We start from the raw sequence: 19,852 nt of genomic DNA on the forward strand, positions 1-19,852 counted from the left end.
ACCCCCTACACAGGCCAGCTTCAGAGCATGTGTCCTTCTGAACAGTGACATGAGGTATTACTAATGACAATCCAAGGGTACCCAGTCTCTTATCTGAGATACTCCTTGAATTGGTTTAGGGGCAGGTTTGAGTCTTTACAATCAGCCAGTCAGTAAACCAGCAACGTAGCTGCTGAGCACCTGCTATGTATGTGCATGCCTAGGGCGGGTGCGTAAAAGTGGGGTCGCTGGGACCAAATGGAGGCCCTCCTGGGTCAACTTGGAGGCTGAGGTGGGCACCGGGAGCGGGGAAGCCTCCTGTTCCACCAGATGTCTCCCCATGCTATCCTGCCGGCCAGCATGGGTGTGCAGTTACAGTGATCGCTGCCTCTAAGAAGCCCACCCGGAGAGAGTCCACGTCCCAGCTCAGCACCAGGGGCTAGGTTTAGGAGGAGCCTAATAGGTGAGGTGTGTGTATAAAGGTCTGGCACATGCTCTCAACGATGGCCTTCGGGGCTACTGGGTATGGATGCAGAGAGGGCAGGGCACCCAACACCATGCTGATCGACACCCTGCACCTGTCCAGTGACCTCAGCATCAACACAGGCTCCAGATGGACCAAAGAGGGTGGGGGCTGTTCCCCACGCCACCTTCTGGACACAGCCGCAGGCCCCTCGTACAGCGCTCCTCCTCGACCTCCACCCGAATGCAATAACGGGGGTCGAGAAGAGACAATGAGGGGTCCCTAAATGGGGTAAAATGAGAGGGGTCAAACTGGAAAATGTGCCCTCCCCACCCTGAGCTCACGAGTGTGGCGGACGTGGGACCCACGAGCGGTGCCCGCACAGGCGCGCGCCTCGGCGCCGGGACCAGCAGAGGGCAGTCGTGACCGACCACAGGACCCCACTCCGCCGCCCGAGTCTGTAGCGCGCGGGTGCCGGTGTAGCGGACACACCGGGACGAGGAATGAAAGAGTGCCGAACTGGCTAGCCGCGCTAGAAACCTCCGGCCGGTGGGATCAACTACGGAACACAATCGGTAACGATAGCGGGACTTCTGCCCTCATTAGATATGTCGGCACTGACCTCACAGAGGCCTCTGCGCTTGCGCTGGTATCCCCCCCCCCCCCCCCCGCCAAGGCCGCACAAGTACTGGACGTCAGACATCCGCCAGGAATACTGGTGGCGACGCTTCTTCCAGTGCGCATGCGCCTAATGATTACGTTTCCCTGTGACGCAAAGATACTTTTACGTTCTTGTTCTGGATTCGTTCACAAGCACATAGTGCCCTTACCGCGCGGGTCGCCTCTGCTGACCCGGAAGTTTTCGTTCCCGTTAAAAGCATAGGCCCGCGACCTGCGGCCTCTTCCTGTCTGTGTCAGCGGAGCGCGTGGTCCACGCGGAGCGAGAGAAACGGCCCGACAGCGCGCTCAGGTGAGGCTGCCGCGGGGTCGGGGGTCTGATGGACGTTCCCGAGTCTTCAGGGAAGCCGTGGGCGGGCCCCGAGGCCTGAGACTTCTCTTGTGGGTCCTCAGCTCTCCTTCCGGAAAACGTGCGGAGGAACCGGGAGGAGGCACGGGGAAGTTGGTGGAGTCCCGCTGCTTCTGTAGCTTTGCCCGCAGCGGGACTCCGGATCGGGGGCTTGGCCTCTGCCGTTACACGTTGAGATAGGAAGTTTCCGTTTTTCTGAGATGCCCGGTGCACCCTCCGCTCTGTGCGTGGTTTCCTCGTTAATAGCAGCCCCTCGTGCGTTCTTGGTGCCGGATATGAACCGCAGGCTTTGCCCGGTTCTGCGCAGAATTCCTGCAGTGATCTTTGATGGCAGATAAAGTCGCTGTTTTGCTGTTGAGGAAGCGGTGTCCAGAACGGTCTGGTGACCCCCACCCAGTCAGAGAGCTCCGTAATGACGTGGTTGGGGTTTGGACTCCCGCGGACGCGATGTCAGGGCATTTGGCATCACCTGCCCAGCCGTGGTCCGTGCACCAGCTGTTGACCCCAGGCTCCTGAGTGACAGGTTCACGCTTCTTGCTGACCCCTGAGTGGTTTCTCCAGGGCTCCGAAAGGTGAAGCCAGAATGTCGCACAGCCTGCCTGGGACCCTCCTGACTTCCTAATTCTCAGGGTGTGGGCCGGCCTCAGAGTTGGTGGTGAGTGTGCCTGGCCTCTGATGATTTCTATCCCTAGGATGACCGAATGGGATCCAGCTGCACCTGCAGTAGCAGAGACCCCCGACATCAAGCTCTTCGGGAAGTGGAGCACCGATGATGTGCAGATCAATGACATTTCCTTGCAGGTTAGAGGAGACGTGGTGGTTGTAACCCCCAAGCTGGGGGTGGGGGCACATGTGGATTCTTTCAGGAGGCTCCCTTGAAACTTGTAGCTGTCTTGAGAGTTGAATACGTGACAAGTGAAAGGGGGGATCCCTAGACCACCACACCCACCATTGTTCCTGGAGTGCAGAGGTTGCTACAATTTTTGTCATGAAATGGTTCCTTCCTCAGAAGGAATATCATATCCCATGGGTGGTTACTTTTGTGTTAAAATACTCATAACACAGAATTCACCTTGTGACCATTTCAACCTTTCAAGTGCCAACATTGCTTCCAGCGACTTTTTTTGATGGCTATAAATGGAAGTAACAATGGAGCGAATAATCATGTTTTTATAGACATTTTTCATAAACTCTGCATTTCTCAGCAAAATAGCCTGGCATTTCTCACACGAATTTTAGCTATGATGCATGGCACTCAAAGGGTTAAAGGGCAAGGGTCCAACATCATTTCTTTCGCACGTGGAAATCCACTTGTCCCAGCACCATCTAGTTTTCGTTTTCAGTTTTGTGCGTTTTATGTAAGAAATTTAGGCCGTGGGATGCTTGTAATTTAGATCGCTTCTGTACACTACATGCATGTATCCCAGCAATGTCTGTTAAAAGAAAGTGCTGGTCTTGGCACGCTTGTTGAAAATCCGTTGAGCATAGGTGTTGGTTTTACTTTAATCGATTTTTAGAAAGAGAGGAAAGGAGAGAGAGGCGGATCATCAGATTTGTCGTTCCACTTATTTCTGCATTCATTGGTTGATTCTTGTACGTGCCCTGAATGCAAATCAAACGCGAGACTGGGTCGGCACTCACATCAGCTGCGTCCCCTGGCCAGGGTGCCTGACCATAGATATTTTTTATGGACCCTGGATTCTGTTGTGTTGGGTTATACATCTGTCCTCACGCCTGACACGCTGACAGCCACCCCCCCCTTTTTAAATTGATCTTCAGAGAGAGATATTGATTTCTTGTTCCACTCATATATGCATTCATTGGTTCCTTCTCGTATGTTCCCTGACCAAGAAACAAACCCTCAACCTTGCGTGTGTCGGGGCGAAGCTCTAACCAACAGAGCTGCCTGGCTAGGCCCCTGACAAACTGTCTCCATCGCTGCAGCTTTGTAACAGGTTGGAAATCAGAAAATGGGAGGTCTCCCACTTTATCTTAACCCCATATCGTTTTACACTTGGCCTCATTAGCACTCCCGTGGGCCCTTCCTAAAAAAAAAAAATAATTATATTTTGTGACTGCATTTGTACGGAGATGAATAAAATTCAGGTTGGATTGTATTTATTATTCTCTCTTTATTTTAAAAAGAATTGAGCCCTGGCTGGTGTGGCTCAGTGGATTGAGCGCCGGCCTGCAAACCAAAAGGTCGCTGGTTTGATTCCGTCAGGGCACAGGCCTGGGTTAGGGGTGCAGGAGAGGCAACAGGTTGATGTTTCTCTCCCTCTTTCTCCTTCCTTCCCCTCTTTCTGAAAATAAATATTTTTAAAAACGTATTTTAAAAGCAACTGAAAGGTTTTTATTGCCTCTATATGTATAATGGGGTCTGGGCTCTGCCTGATGGAGAACTCGGCCCTGCTTTTCACCCTGAAAGTCTTGTAGTTCATTTTCCTTCATGGGCTATTTGGCAGGTCCACAAACTTAAGGGCCATACAGTAAATGTTTTAGTCCCTGCAGGTCACAGTGTGGTCTCTGTCGTATATGTGTTTGCTTTCAGGCTTCCTTTTTTTTTAAGTGCAACCCTTTAAAAACATTAAGACTTTTCACTTTTCCCTGGTGCTCTCGGAGGGCCGGAGAGGCAGAGGTCAGTGTGGGTCCAAAATTCTCCCTGTATCTTGGAAGCTATGCAGGGCTCTGCCCTGGGCCAGGACAGTGTAACCAGACCCTCATGGGACAGCGTGTGTTTGCAGGTTTCCCTGCACCGTGGAGCCTGGGTGAACACTCACCTGGGCCACCTGCCTGTTTGTGCAGGTGGTTCCCTTCAGTGGACACCAGACTGTCACACCACTATCAGCATCCCCTGTGTCCTTTCCCTGTCACTGCTTGTATTTTTAGGAAAACATTGTTTATATCCTGATTTATGAGTCATAGAACGGCCTTGGACATGCTTCATAGTGGGTCTATTGAGAGCCCTCTAAATGCTCACATAGTCCTGATCCCAGCCTCCTCCGCAATATTTTGGTGTTTTCTAGACATTTTCTTGGGAAATGTATGTATATATAGGAAGGATTTTTGTGATTATTTTTTTTTTTTTACTTTTAAACAACAGTTTGGGTGTCATAACTAAGGATTGCTGCTACATATTCTACGGTGCACAGGACAGCGGGCCCCCCCACACACCAAATGTCCATTCTTCAGTTTGAGGAACACTTTTTTTTTTTTTAAAGATTTTATTCATTTATTTTTAGAGAGGAAAGAGAAGGAGAGAAACATCAGTGTGTTGCCTCTCACACACCTCCCACCCCCAACTGGGACCTGGCCGGGAACCCAGGCATGTACCCTGACTGGACATTGAACTGGCAATCCTTTGGTTCGCAGGCTGGCGCTCAGTCCACTGAGCCGCTCCAGCCAGAGCTGATAAACACTTTTAAAACAAAACTGGGAGGTTTTGTTATATTTGTTCTATTCTCCGTAGTTCTCCACCCCACTCCCTCCCATTTTGGTCCCTTGTTTACATTTTGTGTTTGTGTGGTGGGTGGGGGCTCCTACATGAGGCCTCGTGTGTGGGCGGGGCCCCCCTCGAGGGGTGCTCAGTGCCCCGTGTCCGTCCTGCTTTCTGACCATGGTGCCCCCACTGCCGCCCCAGGACTACATCGCGGTGAAGGAGAAGTATGCCAAGTACCTGCCGCACAGCGCAGGGCGCTACGCGGCCAAGCGCTTCCGCAAGGCCCAGTGCCCCATCGTGGAGCGCCTGACCAACTCCATGATGATGCACGGCCGCAACAATGGCAAGAAGCTCATGACCGTGCGCATCGTCAAGCATGCCTTCGAGATCATCCACCTGCTCACCGGCGAGGTGGGGCCCGGGACCGGGCGGGTAGAGGGGCCTGAGAGCCCCCTGAGGTTGACAGCCACCCTATGGTGTGCGTGCTAGGTCCTCCAGGCTTTAGGGGAGAAGAGACCGAAGCAGGGTGCTGACCGGACCTCACCCTCATTGTCCCCCACCCCCCAGAATCCCCTGCAGGTCCTGGTGAACGCCATCATCAACAGTGGCCCCCGGGAGGACTCGACCCGGATTGGACGCGCAGGAACAGTGAGGCGACAGGCTGTGGATGTGTCCCCTCTGCGCCGAGTGAATCAGGTGGGCCTAGGGCTGTAGGCACACGGGGCTGGGCCGGTACGGCAACCAGACCTGGGTGGAGTCCTGCCTGGGGCAGAGGCTGCCAGCGGGAAGGTTCATCGCTCTCTGCATGTTTTCCTTGGAGTGTCATTTCCTCCAGGAAGCTTTCCTGGATTCCTATCCCATGCAGGGCAGATACTAGCTCTGGACCTATTGGGCTGAGGTGCCGTTTGATTTTAGTGTATATTTTTAGTGTGTGTATGTGTGTGTGTGTGTCTGTCTGTCTGTCTGTCTTGGACTACTTGAGAATCAATTGGCAGACATTCTCACCATTTCCCCCCTTGACACTTAAGTGGGTGTCTGAGTACAAGGACTTTCTATCCCCACTGTCACCCCCTGAGGAACTTAACAGCAATCAAGTGTCCAGTGTTCCCTCAGTGGCCCCAGCGCACCCTTTACAGCTGTTCGTTTTCCATCAAGGGTCCAGGCCAAGAGCAGACATGACGCTGCATTTCCCTGTCACGGCAGGTCTCCCGTCTCCTGTAATCAGGGACCCAACCTCAACCTTTGTGTCTACAGTTATTTTTGTGGCCATCAGTCTGATCCCTGATCTGGCAGCACTGTGGGCTCCCGCCATTTCATCTTAGTGGGCCAGTGGGCGGCGGTGTGGTAGCCACCATATGGGGCAGGGGAGGCAGATGGACTGTGGCCCTGCCTGGTGTGGGCATCCTCTGTCCCAGGCTTAGTGGACCCCTGTGTTCCCCAGGCCATCTGGCTGCTGTGCACAGGTGCCCGTGAGGCTGCCTTCCGGAACATCAAGACCATCGCCGAGTGCCTGGCAGATGAGCTCATCAACGCAGCCAAGGTGGGTGAGGACCTGGGGGGACTAGCGGGGTGGGCCTCCCACATCCAGAGCTCACCATGTGCTTCCTTCCAGGGCTCCTCCAACTCCTACGCTATCAAGAAGAAAGATGAGCTGGAGCGTGTGGCCAAGTCCAACCGCTGATCACTGGCTGCGGCCCCAATAAACCTTTCTGCCTCTTGGGCAGCGCCACCCACCTGTGCCACCGCCTGTCCTTGGGGGTCTCTGGGAGCTGGGGCAGGACAGCCCCAAGTCCTGAGGAGCTGATCACATTCCTGGCACGTCGTTTGGCCTGTGGGGACCTGGATTCCCCAGGGAAGCAGTACTGACTCAGAACCATGGCACCTTGGAGTGCTGGCCTGGCCACCTGCAGTATCCCCGCTGTTGGGAATGAGAGGGGTGGGGTTACCCTCACAGGGGTGTCACTCTGGCCCAGGGAGGGGCTTGCTGGGTGCCCACCATCCTGAGTCCTGTTACCTGGAAGCGGCCCAGGGAGAGGAAGCCAAGCTGCGGTCAGAGTTGGGGTCGTGACCACCTCTAGCCCCTTTTGCGGGCCAGTAGGGGCCGACCCTGTCCAGTCTACTGAAGGATCAGCCTGCCTCCCACCCACAGGGCCCTGGGTTGTCCCTCGGGGGCTCCAGGCTGCCTCCCAGCTACTTTATGTGGTCTGGTTCCTCCACCAGTGCCCCCACCGCGTGAATTCATGAGGAGGTGTTGGGGGGGAGGGAACTGCTCACTGGAAGTCCCTAGGCTGTCCTTGCTGTCACCTGCCCACCACCCTCAACATCCGCTCGTGTTCATCCTGGTGGGCGTGACGGGCAGTCTGACTAGTCTGGCGGGAACCTGGGACCTGAAGGGCAGTGGCTCCACCTTAGGCTCCCTCCCACAGGGAGGGGCACGTCTGTCTTGACAGCAGGGCAAGGATTGGGGTCAGAACTGGCAGAGACTTGCCAGCTGGAGGGAGGAGGCTCCAGCAGGTAGGAAGGGTCCGATGGCTGCTTGGGGTCATGGGTGGGGAGTCTGGGACCCCTATTGTGGGCTTCCTTGCTCTGCTGCTGGGCACCTAACTTGAGGCTCTCACATCTTCATGCTTCTTGAAGTCTCTTCTCCCACAGGGTCTATCAGCCCAGCTGTCCTGGGCGTCCCTGCTTGCTCTTCCCAGTGCCTGTCTGGGTCCTCTCAGCCCCTGACTCTGGGGCCTCCCAGTCTAGCTCATAATCCGCTGTGACCCCTGGGTTCATCTCTGGTGCGTCCTGGGTCCCTCCCTGTCCCCAGTCCTCTTCAGAGCCCGTCTTCTCTTCTGTTACCCGCCCCCACACACCCCAATTCCCGATCCTGCCTCTCCTCCCCGCCTGGGACACCTTCTGCTCATCAGCCTCTTCTGTCCCCTCATCCCGTCCCTGCCCCTGGGCCCCGCTCCATGTTCAGGGGAGTCCCCTGCAGCTGGCAGACCCTCCATCCCGGCACCGCCTCCCTCTGCCTGACCGTCTCTCCCCGCAGGCCCGGTCCGGATGCCCTGCCCTGGGCTTCCCTGGCTCCGCCACCTGAGGGCCGCTCAGACCTCGGGCCCCAGCTCCCCGGCCTCGCTCTCTGCGGCGCGGTCCCTGGGCCGGGGGCAGGAAGAGAATGAGGACGAGGAGGATGGGGACTGCACCCCAGGCTCGAGCCCCATCCTGCCCCCCGCGTCCCCCGTGGAGTGCCTCATCTGCGTGTCGCCCTTCGATGGCGTGTTCAAGCTGCCCAAGCGCCTGGACTGCGGCCACATTTTCTGCCTAGAGTGCCTGGCTCGCCTGTCGCTGGCCACGGCGGGCGGCGGCGACGCGGTGGCCTGCCCGGTGTGCCGCGCGCCCACGCGCCTGGCCCAGCGCGGGGGGCTGCCGGCGCTGCCCACACAGTCGGCTCTGCTGCCTCGCGAGGCGTGCGCCCCGCCAGCGCACCAAGGTTCCGTGCGCTTCGACCGGCGCCGCGGGCTGCTCTACCTGCGCCCGCCTCCTGCGCCCGGGTCGCGCAAGGCGCGTCCTGCGCGCCCGCCGCCCCCGCCTCCGCTGCGCCTGGGCCGCCCGCTGTCGCGCCGCCTGACGCTGGACAGCCCCACCTGGGCCTTCAACGCCGCCGTGGCGCTGGCCGTGCTGGTGGCCGCCGGCCTGGTCGTCTCCGGTGTCTACATCTTCTTCCTCATCCCGCACGCCGCCTCCTCCGGCCCCGCGCGTCCTCAGCTTGTGGCGCTCGCCCCGGCGGCCGGCTTCTCGTGGTTCCCGGCGCGGGCCACGCCCGGAGCGCCCTGGACCCCCGCCTGGACGCCAAGCCCCACGGACCGTGACCTGGACGCCATCCTGCCAGGGGCTGCGGAGGACGCGCTGGAGCCCCAAGGGAGCCCCGGGGACGCAGAGGAGGTGGAGGGGACGCTGGACAGACCCTTGGACCGCGAGTGGGAGGCAGAGGATGAGCCCGGCTGGGCCTCTGGGGAACAGGGAAGGAGGAGGGGATGGGGCGCGCAGTAAACGCATCTCTGCTGCAGATCCAGTCTCCAGGGCTGGGGGTCTCGGTGTCATCCTGGTGGCGCTGCCAGCACAACTTGCTAGGCTCCCCTGAGGCTTAGCAGGGGGCCTGGCAGGATCACTACCACCAGAAAGGGACCCTCCCAAGAAGAAGCCCCTGAGAACACCTCTGCCCCCAATCCCTGCGGGCATTCAGCTGAGGGTCTTTGTAAAGGCCCTGCTGGGATGCGCTCCTGAACCTGGTCTCCGTGAGGGTGCGGCGGGAGTGCCCTGAACCCTCCTACCTGGTGGGAGTCCAGCTTTAGCGCCTCCCTCACTGACCTCTGTAGGGGGCCTGCTAGGGGGACCCCAGCCCTGATCCTCACAAGGGCCCCACTGATTGCACTCCTAGTCATCATCAGAGCCCTGGGGGAGCATCCTCGCCGAACCAGGGATTGAAGGTTCTGGAGGTACCGGCAGGTGGCTGTGGGGGCCCCATTCTTGAAGGGCAAAGCTGCTGCTGCTATTGGTTGAAAACACCCCCGTGACTGGGCCCTTGCAGGGCTGACCCCCGCCCAGGTGGTTGGTTTTATGCTCCGCTGCTGGCAGGGATCCAGCTGTCTCCGCCACTACCCTGCGCACCTGGCCGGGCCCGGGCTGGGGCTGGGGAGGGACAGATAGGGCTTGAGCCTCAGGAACTGGCTTCCACCTGGGCGATGAGAACCAAGTTTCCACGGAGGCCTCGACTTCGTCTATGGGTCCTGGCTTACTGGATCTTCCTGATACGCTCTGGGGCCCGCGGCCGCTGTGCCACCCCGGTTCACAGAGGCCAAGGTTGCCCTGTGGGTCAGTGTCACAGGATGTGGGGGGTTGCTCCAGGACGACCTCCGTGGTGACGAATCCCCGTCACCCCCATCTCCATTCCTTCATTTCTCAGGCCCAGTTATTACATCTCCATCAGCCTTTCCTGTTGGGCCCCCAGGTGAAGCCCCAGCCCTCGTGGATAAGCTGCCTCCAGGGAGGGCAGCTCTTGAACTTCTTTCCTCCTCCTCTTAGAAGCCTTCCTGGCTTAGTCACAGCAGAGTAGATTGCAGCCATCCTCAAGATAAACTGAACATGATTCATGTGCCCTGACCCCCAGGCCCTGAAGCCCCCATCCTGCCTCAACCCAGGTTTGGGGTGCTGTGTGTTGCAGGTGGGTGGGCCTGCAGCATTTTCCAGTGTCACTTCCATGGGGCAAGAGGCTCCTGTTTGGTCTGTTTACATGTGTATCCCCAGCACCTGGCATAAAGTGAATGCCAGGCAGCTTCCTGGGGAGTGACAGCATTGCAGGGGACTGGTGGGCAGCCCGGGAATGCCTGTGGACACCCTGGGCTGACGCAGCTGCCAGTCACCCTGCTCTAGGCAGTCAGTGAGGCTCCTTCTGAGGCGAGCTGCTGCTTCCAGGAGGAAAGATGGAGCAGGAACAGCAGGATGTCCAAGGGAGTGTCTTCCCAGACCAGTTCCTGTCCCATACTTGTGTGCCAATGTCATCACAGCCCAGTCCCCACAGGGAAGGGACACAATCAGCAGGAGCAATATTGGCAATCGGTAGATTTTTCTGGCTGCTGTGACGTAGTTCCATCAACTTGGTTCCTTAGAACAACCCACTATCTCACAGTTCTGCAGGCAGAAGTCTTGGGACCAATCTCACTGGACTGAAGTCCAGGGGTCCACAGGGCCAGTTCCTTCTGGAGACCCGAGGGGAGAATTTGTGTCCTCAGCTTCTTCCACTTCTAAGCTGCTTTCCTTAGCTTCCTCCATCTTCAAAGCAGCAGCATAGTATTTCCAGATCCCTCCGTCTCTGACCCTCTTGCCTTCCACTTTCACTTATAAGAACACTGTGATGACATCAAGTCCACCCAGATAATCCAGGATAAACTCTTCAGCTCAAAGGCCTTAATTAATCACAGAGCAAACCCATCTTGTCATGCAAGATATCAGATCCAGATTCCAGGGATTACGATCCGGATATCTGTGGGGACCATTATTCAGTTTACAGAGCATCTCAGGTCTTGACTGGCGGTGCACAGAAGAGGGAGAGATGATGCTCTCTGCCTGAGGGTGTTCAAGGAAGGCTGCCTGGAGGAAGAGCCCTCAGAACTGTATCTTCAAGGACACTAAGGGGAAATGACAGCTGTCATTGACTCAGGGGAACCTGAGGCAATGAGGTGGTGCCTGAGGTTAGTGGACAGGGCTGGCCTTTCCCTCCCTGTACTAACCAGCTTCCTCCTGGGGGCTACAAGGAAGCATGGCTTCTCCACCCTTGGCTGAAAGCCTGAGGCCTCAGACTCCCCTCCTGTAAAATGAGGCTGATGACAGAGCCCAGGGACCGCTGAGCATCCCAGTCTGATTAGTACCTCGATGCCTGCCCGCCCACTGCCCATGAACAAAGGGGCTGCCCGAAACCACCTCGGGGCAGGATCGTGGTGGACTCCCCATCCTTGCCTTTCAGCCTCTCTGGCCACCTGGAGCCGTGCCCTCCCAGCCCTCCCTCTGCCCACTCCATCCCTGTTGTCCTGGCCTTGATCCTCTTCCCAGGTCCTGTAAGCACCCAGACAACAGGTCACCCTCAGTACCTGGCATGGTGCGGGAGAGGCCTGTACCTGCCAGACTTTGGGTCCCTCTTCTATAAAGCCGGCGACAATAAACACTCTACTTGCAAGGACAATTCGTTAATCCACAAGGATTGATTGAGCGCCTGCTGTATACCAAGGGTGCACTGGGGGCACCTCAGGCACAAGGAGGAACCTCGCATGGCAGGCGAGTCCAGAGGACTAAGCATCGAAAATATCATCTTGGCCACACGCCACGCTCGTGGGGCCTCCAACTCAGCAAAGCCTTCCTGGGTCCTCTTCCAGCTCTTCTCCCACCAACCCCCGAGGGAGCGGCAGTGTCCAGATTGACAGGTGGGGAAACTGAGGCTGGGGTGCTGGGCAGAGCACGGACACAAATGGAGACCAGAGAGCCTTCTGCAAAACACCTCCCTTCAATTGCAGGCCCTGGCAATTTCGTTTTCCCTCCCTCCGCTGACACCCCTGCTCCCGGCCCCGCGGCTGCAGTTCTCTCCGCCTCCGCTCTCCCTTCATTGCTGATACCGGAGGCGGACCCGGCCTCTCGCGTACAGAGCCTGGTGCGACATCCCGGCTCTCATGTCTTCCCCGCTCGCGTGCCTGGGGGCCCGCGGAGCCTCTTGGACACCATCGGTCACGCACCAACCCTGTTCCTCCGCCCCGAGTGGGTCCCAAATAACAGCTGAAAGCCTCTCCCTGTGGGCCCGGCTCGCTCGGGAACGCCCCTCTCCTGTGCCGTCATCGGTGAGCGTCGTTACGGAGGCACCGTGAGGGCATTATGGGAAATGTAGTTCCGTGCGTCCTGTAGCAGCTGGGAACGCCCTCCCCTGTCGCCGTGGCGACGAGCAAGCGTCCCCGCGAGGGGAGCTGGGAAATGAAGTGAAAGCGTGAGGCGGGCGCCGTGTCAAAGGAGCCGCGGGCAGCACGGTCGGGGCGGGACTTCCGGCGTTACCCGGGTCGTGCTAGGGTTGCAGCCGGCGGTGTGCCCGTGCGTGAGGCGCGGGCCAGACGATTTCCCTAGTGTCCCGCCGGCTAGGAAGAAGGGCGGGGACCCAGGCAGCGCACTCGCCGGCGCCGTGGCCCCCGGGATGGCTCCGTCTCCCTGAGGCTCGCGTGTCGCGCTTCCCCGGTGGCGGCTCCTCAGCCCTCGGCACCTCGTACGCGGCGGAGACCGAGCTTCTACGTTTTTCCTCGGCGGCCGGAGGTGGCTGCGCCCGGGGCGGCGGCGGAGTTCAGCCGACACTGGGTGCGCGTCCTGGTCGCGGCCACGCTCCGCCCGCAGCTTCCGATGGCCGAGGAGGCGCAGGTGAGGAGAGGGGATCCGCTTCGGAATGAGCCCAGGAGGGAGCAAGGCCGGGGCAGCCGAGCAGAGGCCGGGGGCCGGGGCTCGGAGAGGCGTGCGCGGTTCCGGGCGGGGTGGTGCCCACTGGGGAGGCTGTGCTGGGCGGGGTGCCCGGCGGGCGGCCGGACCCCGTCCTGGCGCCCAGAGAGAAGGGTGAGCTCCGTGCGGGGGTTGCCGGGGCTCGGGACTGGCTGGCGGGCGCTAGGGGGCGCCGTGCTCCCGGCCCGGCCCGTTGCTGTGGCCGGACGCAGAGTCCAGCCCTGACAGGACGAGCGAGCAGCCGTGATGCTGGCGGCCCTGGTGATCCCCTGAGGTGCAGGCGTCGCGGGAAGACGGAGGGGCGAGAGGGCCGCTCGGCGACTGGGGCTCAGAGGGGAAGATGTGGCGGGACCCTGAGGGCCGGGGTGTCTTTCTCTGCCCTCATCCTTGTTGGCTTTTCCGCCCCGCTGTTGACCCGAAGGCGCCGTGGAGGCCGTCCTGGCGGGGGGTGACCTTGGAGGACGTGTCCGTGTACTTCTCCCGGGAGGAGTGGCGTCTCCTTAGTTCCACGCAGAGGAGCCTGTTCCGTGATGTGATGCTGGAGAACGTCGCACTCATCCTCTCGCTGGGTAAGGCCGTCGCACCCTGCCCGCAGTCCGGCCACCGCGGCCTTTTCCCCACGGGAACTCCTCTGTTCATCCGAAAACCCCGCCCTGGGGGCTGCTGTCTCCTCACGGCCCCTGCGTCGGCGCCCAGTGCCCGGCCTGGGCTGGGCTTGTCCCGCCGCGACACCCGTTGCCTCGCCGCCTTCCGGGGGGACGGCTTCGGCTGCAGATGTGAACGATTTCCCCAACCAGTCCCACGAGTTCTGCCTTTTTCTGTGACCCTGATGAAGCCATGACCCTTCTTTCTGCTCCCAGTTTGCCTTCTTTCTCCAAAGAAAATTCTGTAGGGGCCCCCTACCTCCAGGCCAGGCTTGAGCCAGGTATTAGAAAGAAGGGAGACAAAGAGGGAAAGAGCGATGGGAGAGAGAAACTGGGGACCAAACTGAGGACCAAAGGGGGAACCCAAGCACGTGCTCTGACTGGGAATTGAACCTGTGACCTTTCACTTGGCGAGATAACGTCCAACCAACTGAGCCACACCTGTCAGGGCCTCCGGTACTTTATTTGGTAAGTGTAGTCATCCTTGGGAAAAGCGGTCTTTTAGTCGTAAGTATGATATTAGCTGAAGGTTTTTGCAGGTGTCCTTTTCAGATGAGGAGGGTTCCTTCTCTTCCTAGTTTGCTGTGGGCATTTGACACGAAAAGTCCTTAGATTGTGTCTGGTGCTTTCCCAGGTATATTGAAATTATGGTGTGATTTTTGTCCTTCAATTCTATTAACATGGTGTCTTTCCGGACTTGGTTTTTATGTGTTCAACCTTGCATTACTGGGATAGATCCCACTCTATCATGGCTTATAATTAATCCTTTTATTAATTTCTGGATTTGGTTTGCTAGTATTTTTGCAACTATATTCATGAGAGTTATCAATATGCCCTGGTCGGCTAGCTCAGTTGTTACAGCAGAATCTGGATACACCAAGGTTGTGGGTTTGAGCCCCAGTCAGGGCACATACAAGAAATAACCAATGAATGCATAAATAAATGGAACAACACATTGATGGTTCTCTCTCTATCAAAAATCAATAGATAAAAAAACTTTTTTGATGAGTTATCAGTGGTATAGTTTTCTTTTCTTGTAACGTCTCTGGATTGAATATCATTTTTGGCTTCAATGGATGGGAAGTGTTCCATCCTGTGTTGTTTTTTGGAAGAGTTTGTATTTTTGTAACTTGTTAGTGATGTCACCTTTTTAATTCTTCTCTGTAATAAATTGAGTCTTGTATTTTTTCTTGTCAGTTTAATATTTGTCAATTTTGTTGATCTTTTCAAAGAACCAGATTTTGGTTTCCTTGATTGTGTTTTTCCAATCTCTGTTTCATTTATTTGTGCTCCTTATTATTTCCTTCCTTCTGCTAGCTGTAGGTTTAGTTGTTTTCTGTTTTCTGTTCTTTGAGGTATAAAGTTAGGATATTGGTTTGAGGATTTTTTTTAAAAACATTTTTAGAAGATTTTATTAATTTTATTTTTAGAGAGAAGGGAAGGGAGGGATAAAGAGAGGGAGAGAAATATAAATGTGTGGCTGCCTCTGGCGTGCCCCCAACTGGGGACCCAGCCCACAACCCAGGCATGTGTCCTGACTGGGAATCGAATTAGCGACCTTTGGGTCTGCAGACCGGTGCTCAATCCACTGAGCTAAACCAGCCAGGGCCTAGCAAATTATTGAACCAGAGGAGAGATGAAACTAATTTTAGGAATCCCTGACTTACAGCCCGTCAGTCTAAAGTACAGGAATCCTGGGACTTTCCATTAATGTTCTAAGTGGGGACATAGTCCTATGGGACCAAGCCCTTAATCTGTGGGGTCTAACACTAATTCTGGGTAGTTGGTGGCAAAATTGATGAATTCTTGGACATCTGCTTAGTGTCAGAGTTGGAGACGTGGTCTGGAAAACTCCCCCCACACTTGATGTCGTAAGGGTTGTGAGTGAAACAGCACAGAGGTATTTGTAGCTATAATTTTCCCTGTAAGCACTGCTTTTCCCCATAAATTTTGCATATTGTGTTTTCATTTTCATTCATCTAAAACTGCTTTGTAATTTTCTTTGTGGTTATTTAGGAGTATTTTAGTTAAAGTTGATAAATTTGTGTTTCCTCACTTTCTGTTGTTGATTTATAAATTTTTTTTTTTTTTTTTTTTAGAGAGAGAAGCGAAGGGAAAGAGAAAGAAAGAGAGAGCAACATCAGTGTGTGGTTGCCCCTTGTGCACCCACAACTGGGGACCTGGCCTGCAACCCAGACATGTGCTCTGACTGGGAACCGAACCAGTGACCTTTGGGTTCACAGGCTAGTGCTTAACCCACTGAGCCACACCAGCCAAGGCTCTGTTTAATTTGCTTGTAGTCAGAGAACATACTTTCTATGATTTCAGTCTTCTGAAATCCACTGAGGCTTGTTTTATGGCCTAGCAATCAATTTGTTCTAGAGAATGTTCCAGACTGAGAACTTTCTGGAGAATGTGAGGATATGTATCTGCTGTAGTTACGTGGCATGTCCTATAGATGTGTGTTCTAGATGATTTTTAGTGTTACTCAAGTGCTACATCCTTGTCCACTTTCTGCCTCATGGTTCTATCCCTTTATTGAAAGTTAGAAATTGAAATCTCCAACCATTATTGTTTATCTTCTACTTACTTCAGTTATGCTAGGTTTTGTTTTATAGGAGGTTCTTTTTTAAAAAATTCTGGTAAAACATGTAACATGAGATCGATACTCTCAATGAATTTTTAAATGTACCGGGGAGGTTCCTTTTCTAACACTTTCTTTCTGCTTGCCGTGGTGACATAAGCTTCCTGTGGTGTATGGCTGGCTGGCCTCTTAAACTTTCTCCCTCCTAGGATTTGTACCTTCGAGGTCCCAAGTGGTGGCCCAACTGGAGGGTGAAGAAGAGCCCCAGGTTCCCGATGTGGTGGACATGACTCCGGCCAGCAGAGCAGAAGCCAGGAGGGGTCCTGGTCTCATTGAGTGGGGTGGGGGTGCCTCAGCCTCAGTGTCCGGCTCACCACATGCTGGATCCGGTGCCCTTGTGCACTGGCATTTTGGTGCTGAGGCTGATGGCTGCACCTTATTCCCACCCTGCCTTTCCCTCTGGACGCCCGGCGTGGTCTGGCCATGTCCACCATGACTCAGGCCCCGATGGCCCACCTCTCTGGCCTCTGTGTCTCGTCATTTCCCCACCTCTGTGCTATAGTCGTCTTTTCTCTCTTCACCTTGCTCACTGTCACCAGCAGCTCAGGCCCTGCTTGAAGCCTGTTGCAGAGACATGACTTGACTCAGAAGCCCAGCTCTCCTCCTGGCATTGCCCCTGTCTTTGCGTCCTTGTCCCTGTTGAGGGTCCCCTGCTCGGTGATCTGGTGGACCCCTGTTGTGCTGGGCCATCCTTTTCTCAGCAGACATTTCCCAGCTGCTTCCTGGCGATTCTGTGGACCCCTTTCTGGGTGTGTTCGGCATGCACTGGTGGTGAAGGCGCCTCCTCCCTCTAATCCAGCTCTGTAACTGACTTGTCTCTGTTTCAGGTTGTCCCCGTAGACTGGATGATGGGAAGGCCCCTCCTCAGCAGGTGAGAAGCTGCAGAGTCCACCTGTTGGAGAAGCACCTTCTGTGTGGGGAGTCTGTGAAAGACGTCCCTGCCACCTTGGGCCAGCTCCAGCTCCAGGCCACCCACAGCGAGGGGGAGTCACGCAGGGACCCGGGGCACAGGGGGCCCTTCCTGCCTAGCTCCGGTCGCAGGCAGCAGCAGCAGCAGGGAGTCCACACCGCACAGAAGCCCTTCAAGTGCAGCGGCTGCGGGAAAGCCTTCCTGAAGGCCTCCGCGCTCCTTGACCACCTGGTAACTCACTGTGAAGAGAGACCCTTCAGGTACCCAAAAGGTGGAAATGCCCCCAAGGAGAACTCGAGCCTTGTTCATCACCAAAAAAGTCACACTGGAGAATTATCCCACGTGTGCAATGAGTGTGGAAAGGCCTTCAGTTACCCGTCCAAACTGAGGAAGCACCAGAAGGTTCACACGGGCCTAAAACCTTTCAAGTGTGGTGAGTGCGGGAAAACCTTCAATCGCAAAGACGCCCTTGTTCTGCACCAGAGAATTCACACTGGAGAGAGGCCCTACGCCTGCAGCGAGTGTGGCAAAGCCTTCAGCGTCCTGTCGACCCTCATTCGGCACCGGAAAGTTCACGTTGGAGGCAGGCCGTATGAGTGCCAGGAATGTGGGAAGTCCTTTAAATACAACGAGAGCTTCATCCTCCACCGGAGAGTTCACACTGGAGAAAAGCCTTATGAGTGCAAGCAGTGCGGGAAAGCATACGTGACCCGCTCGGGCCTGTACCAGCACTGGAAGGTCCACACTGGAGAACGGCCCTATGCGTGCAGCCTGTGCGGGAAGACCTTCACCACCAGGTCCTACCGCAACCGGCACCAGCAATTCCACACGGAGCAGAGGTCCTACGGGTGCACGCAGTGTGGGAAAGCCTTCAAACACAGTTCCACCCTCCTTCAGCACAAGAAAGCCCACACGGGAGAAAGACTATAGGGGGATGGGATGCGGGAAGACACCTTACTCAACAGGGAAGGTCTCTGCAGAAATCAGATTGAAGATAGGAACCATCTGAAAGCTGAACCTGGCGCGTCCCCAGGCCCACGCTGAGAGGATGCCAGGTATGTGGGAATGTTTTGGGAGCTGTGTTGCACTCTGATCTGCCCAGGCTGTAACAAAAGCCATTGCACCTCTGCCACCTGGCAGGTCCCCATGGTGTGCATCATCACCCCAATGTGCTTAGGGACAGCAGACCTCCATGCCCCCTGCTGTGTAGAGAACAGAATCATGAATGGTGGGGCCCTTATTGGGCCTTATTTCCCCCAACTGGGTTAGGTGTGGACATGACCTAGCTGTGGCCACAACTAGCTAAGCAGAGTCTACTGGGAGTGTCCAGGAAGGTGAATCGATCTCATGGACACTGTTGACACTACACGCGGTGCCTGCCGTGGTTTACCCAAACCTGGAACTCACACTGCTCTGGAACACAGCCGTAAAGGCCTTGTTGCTTTAGTCACCTTTAATAGAGTGGGTTCTGATCTCTACGTGAACGAAAGTGGGCTCATGAATAGAGGGAATGGCTTCTGTGGGGACCCCTTTTGTCTGCCTGGGTGGGGACAGCAGGTTGGCAGAGAAAAGTTCAAGTCTAGGTCAGCCTCACTGGCACTGGTGCCTGAGACTTGCAGGGAGAGACTGAGAGGCTTGGTGGGTGAATCATGTAGTCCGGGTGTCAGGTTTATTGGTGGGTCAAGAATGGAGAGTCGGCATAAGATGCCCCATGTATCTAGGGACATGAGCTAGGGCCCTTGTTCCCAGGGAATGTTCCTGAATCTTCAGCACTGGTCAGAGGAAGCTGTTTCCAGAGTCAGCTCAGAAGCCGTGTCCTCTGAAATCTAGAATGTGGAGTAAGTTCTAGACAAACCCTGCAGCAGTGCGTGGGAAACCTGGTACAGTAATGGCTCCGAGTTGGTTCTAGAGAGGCTTCCGCAAGTGTTCAGGGGGTGAGGGTGGTGGAACTTCTCGAGATTACAGGCCTGTTAACTGTGACCAAGAGCATTGTCAGCCAGTTGTCTACAGGTCTTCTGGGTTCTCCTAGCCTCTGGGCATGATCACCTCATGGCTATCACCCTGGTTGTCTGCGACGTGGCTTTTGTGACCCAGCCAGTGTTCCTGGTGCCCACACACCATGGCCTTCAATGTTTTTGCTGCCACTGTCCCTGGGCTCAAGGGAGTAGTGGTTAATCTTGTTGTTTGTGGGGCCTTTTGATTTAAAAAATATCAGAAACTTTTCCCAAGAGGTAAATGAAATATCAGTTCAACAACTTGTATGTTGCCTGTAGCTGTGCCCCTGGTCCAGAAACTGCTGCTTTTCAAGAAAAGAACGGTAGCAGTAATTGTGTTTGGAGAGCCAGCGACCCAGCGTGAGGGGCTGCGGGCCACAGTGCTCGTCCTACCAGGAGTTGGGGCTGGAAACCAGCAATGCTGCCTCTCACTGGGCTGATTCTTCCCGCCCACCCTCCTGATGGCAGAAGGGGTGGTGACCATACTCGGTACAACCCCAGGCAGGCTTGCAGTCAGGGAGTTTCTGGTCAGCCTGCTCAGTTCCTCCCCAACACCATAAAGTGTATGCCCACCTCAGGTCTGCTCAGGACCTCCTCAGTCCCTCCTCCCGGGGTGTAGTAACTGTCTGCCTCCCACATGGGGGTCTATGTGAGAGCAGTTAAAGTCTAGCTGAGCCAAGTAGGGCTCAGATCTCTGAACAAATGGGAGTGGGTGGCCTTGGCTAGATCTTCTAGGATGGCCCAC

The 19,852-nt window shown here is 55.9% G+C and overlaps 3 protein-coding genes across 3 annotated transcripts; all 3 read left to right on the plus strand.

The window, feature by feature from the left end:
• Positions 1 to 1,329: 1,329 nt before the first annotated feature.
• Positions 1,330 to 6,637, plus strand: RPS5 (ribosomal protein S5). Its single transcript, XM_090261057.1, has 6 exons — positions 1,330 to 1,412; positions 2,162 to 2,270; positions 5,110 to 5,319; positions 5,476 to 5,604; positions 6,350 to 6,448; positions 6,521 to 6,637. Exons 2-6 carry the CDS (start codon positions 2,163 to 2,165, stop codon positions 6,587 to 6,589), a joined length of 615 nt encoding a protein of 204 aa, XP_090117183.1. The 5' UTR covers positions 1,330 to 1,412; position 2,162; the 3' UTR covers positions 6,590 to 6,637.
• A 718-nt stretch (positions 6,638 to 7,355) lies between these two features.
• On the plus strand, positions 7,356 to 11,632 carry RNF225 (ring finger protein 225). Its single transcript, XM_090261055.1, has 2 exons — positions 7,356 to 7,422; positions 7,946 to 11,632. The coding sequence occupies exon 2, from the start codon at positions 7,957 to 7,959 to the stop codon at positions 8,944 to 8,946; it is 990 nt and encodes a 329-aa protein (XP_090117181.1). The 5' UTR covers positions 7,356 to 7,422; positions 7,946 to 7,956; the 3' UTR covers positions 8,947 to 11,632.
• Positions 11,633 to 13,124: 1,492 nt separating this feature from the next.
• ZNF584 (zinc finger protein 584) lies at positions 13,125 to 19,039 on the plus strand. Its single transcript, XM_090261048.1, has 2 exons — positions 13,125 to 13,484; positions 17,031 to 19,039. Exons 1-2 carry the CDS (start codon positions 13,256 to 13,258, stop codon positions 18,041 to 18,043), a joined length of 1,242 nt encoding a protein of 413 aa, XP_090117174.1. The 5' UTR covers positions 13,125 to 13,255; the 3' UTR covers positions 18,044 to 19,039.
• Positions 19,040 to 19,852: the final 813 nt, after the last annotated feature.

This window comes from Furipterus horrens, unplaced genomic scaffold (genome assembly GCF_987537825.1).
Source record: "Furipterus horrens unplaced genomic scaffold, mFurHor1.1.pri manual_scaffold_13, whole genome shotgun sequence".
Taxonomy (NCBI): Eukaryota; Metazoa; Chordata; class Mammalia; order Chiroptera; family Furipteridae; genus Furipterus; species Furipterus horrens.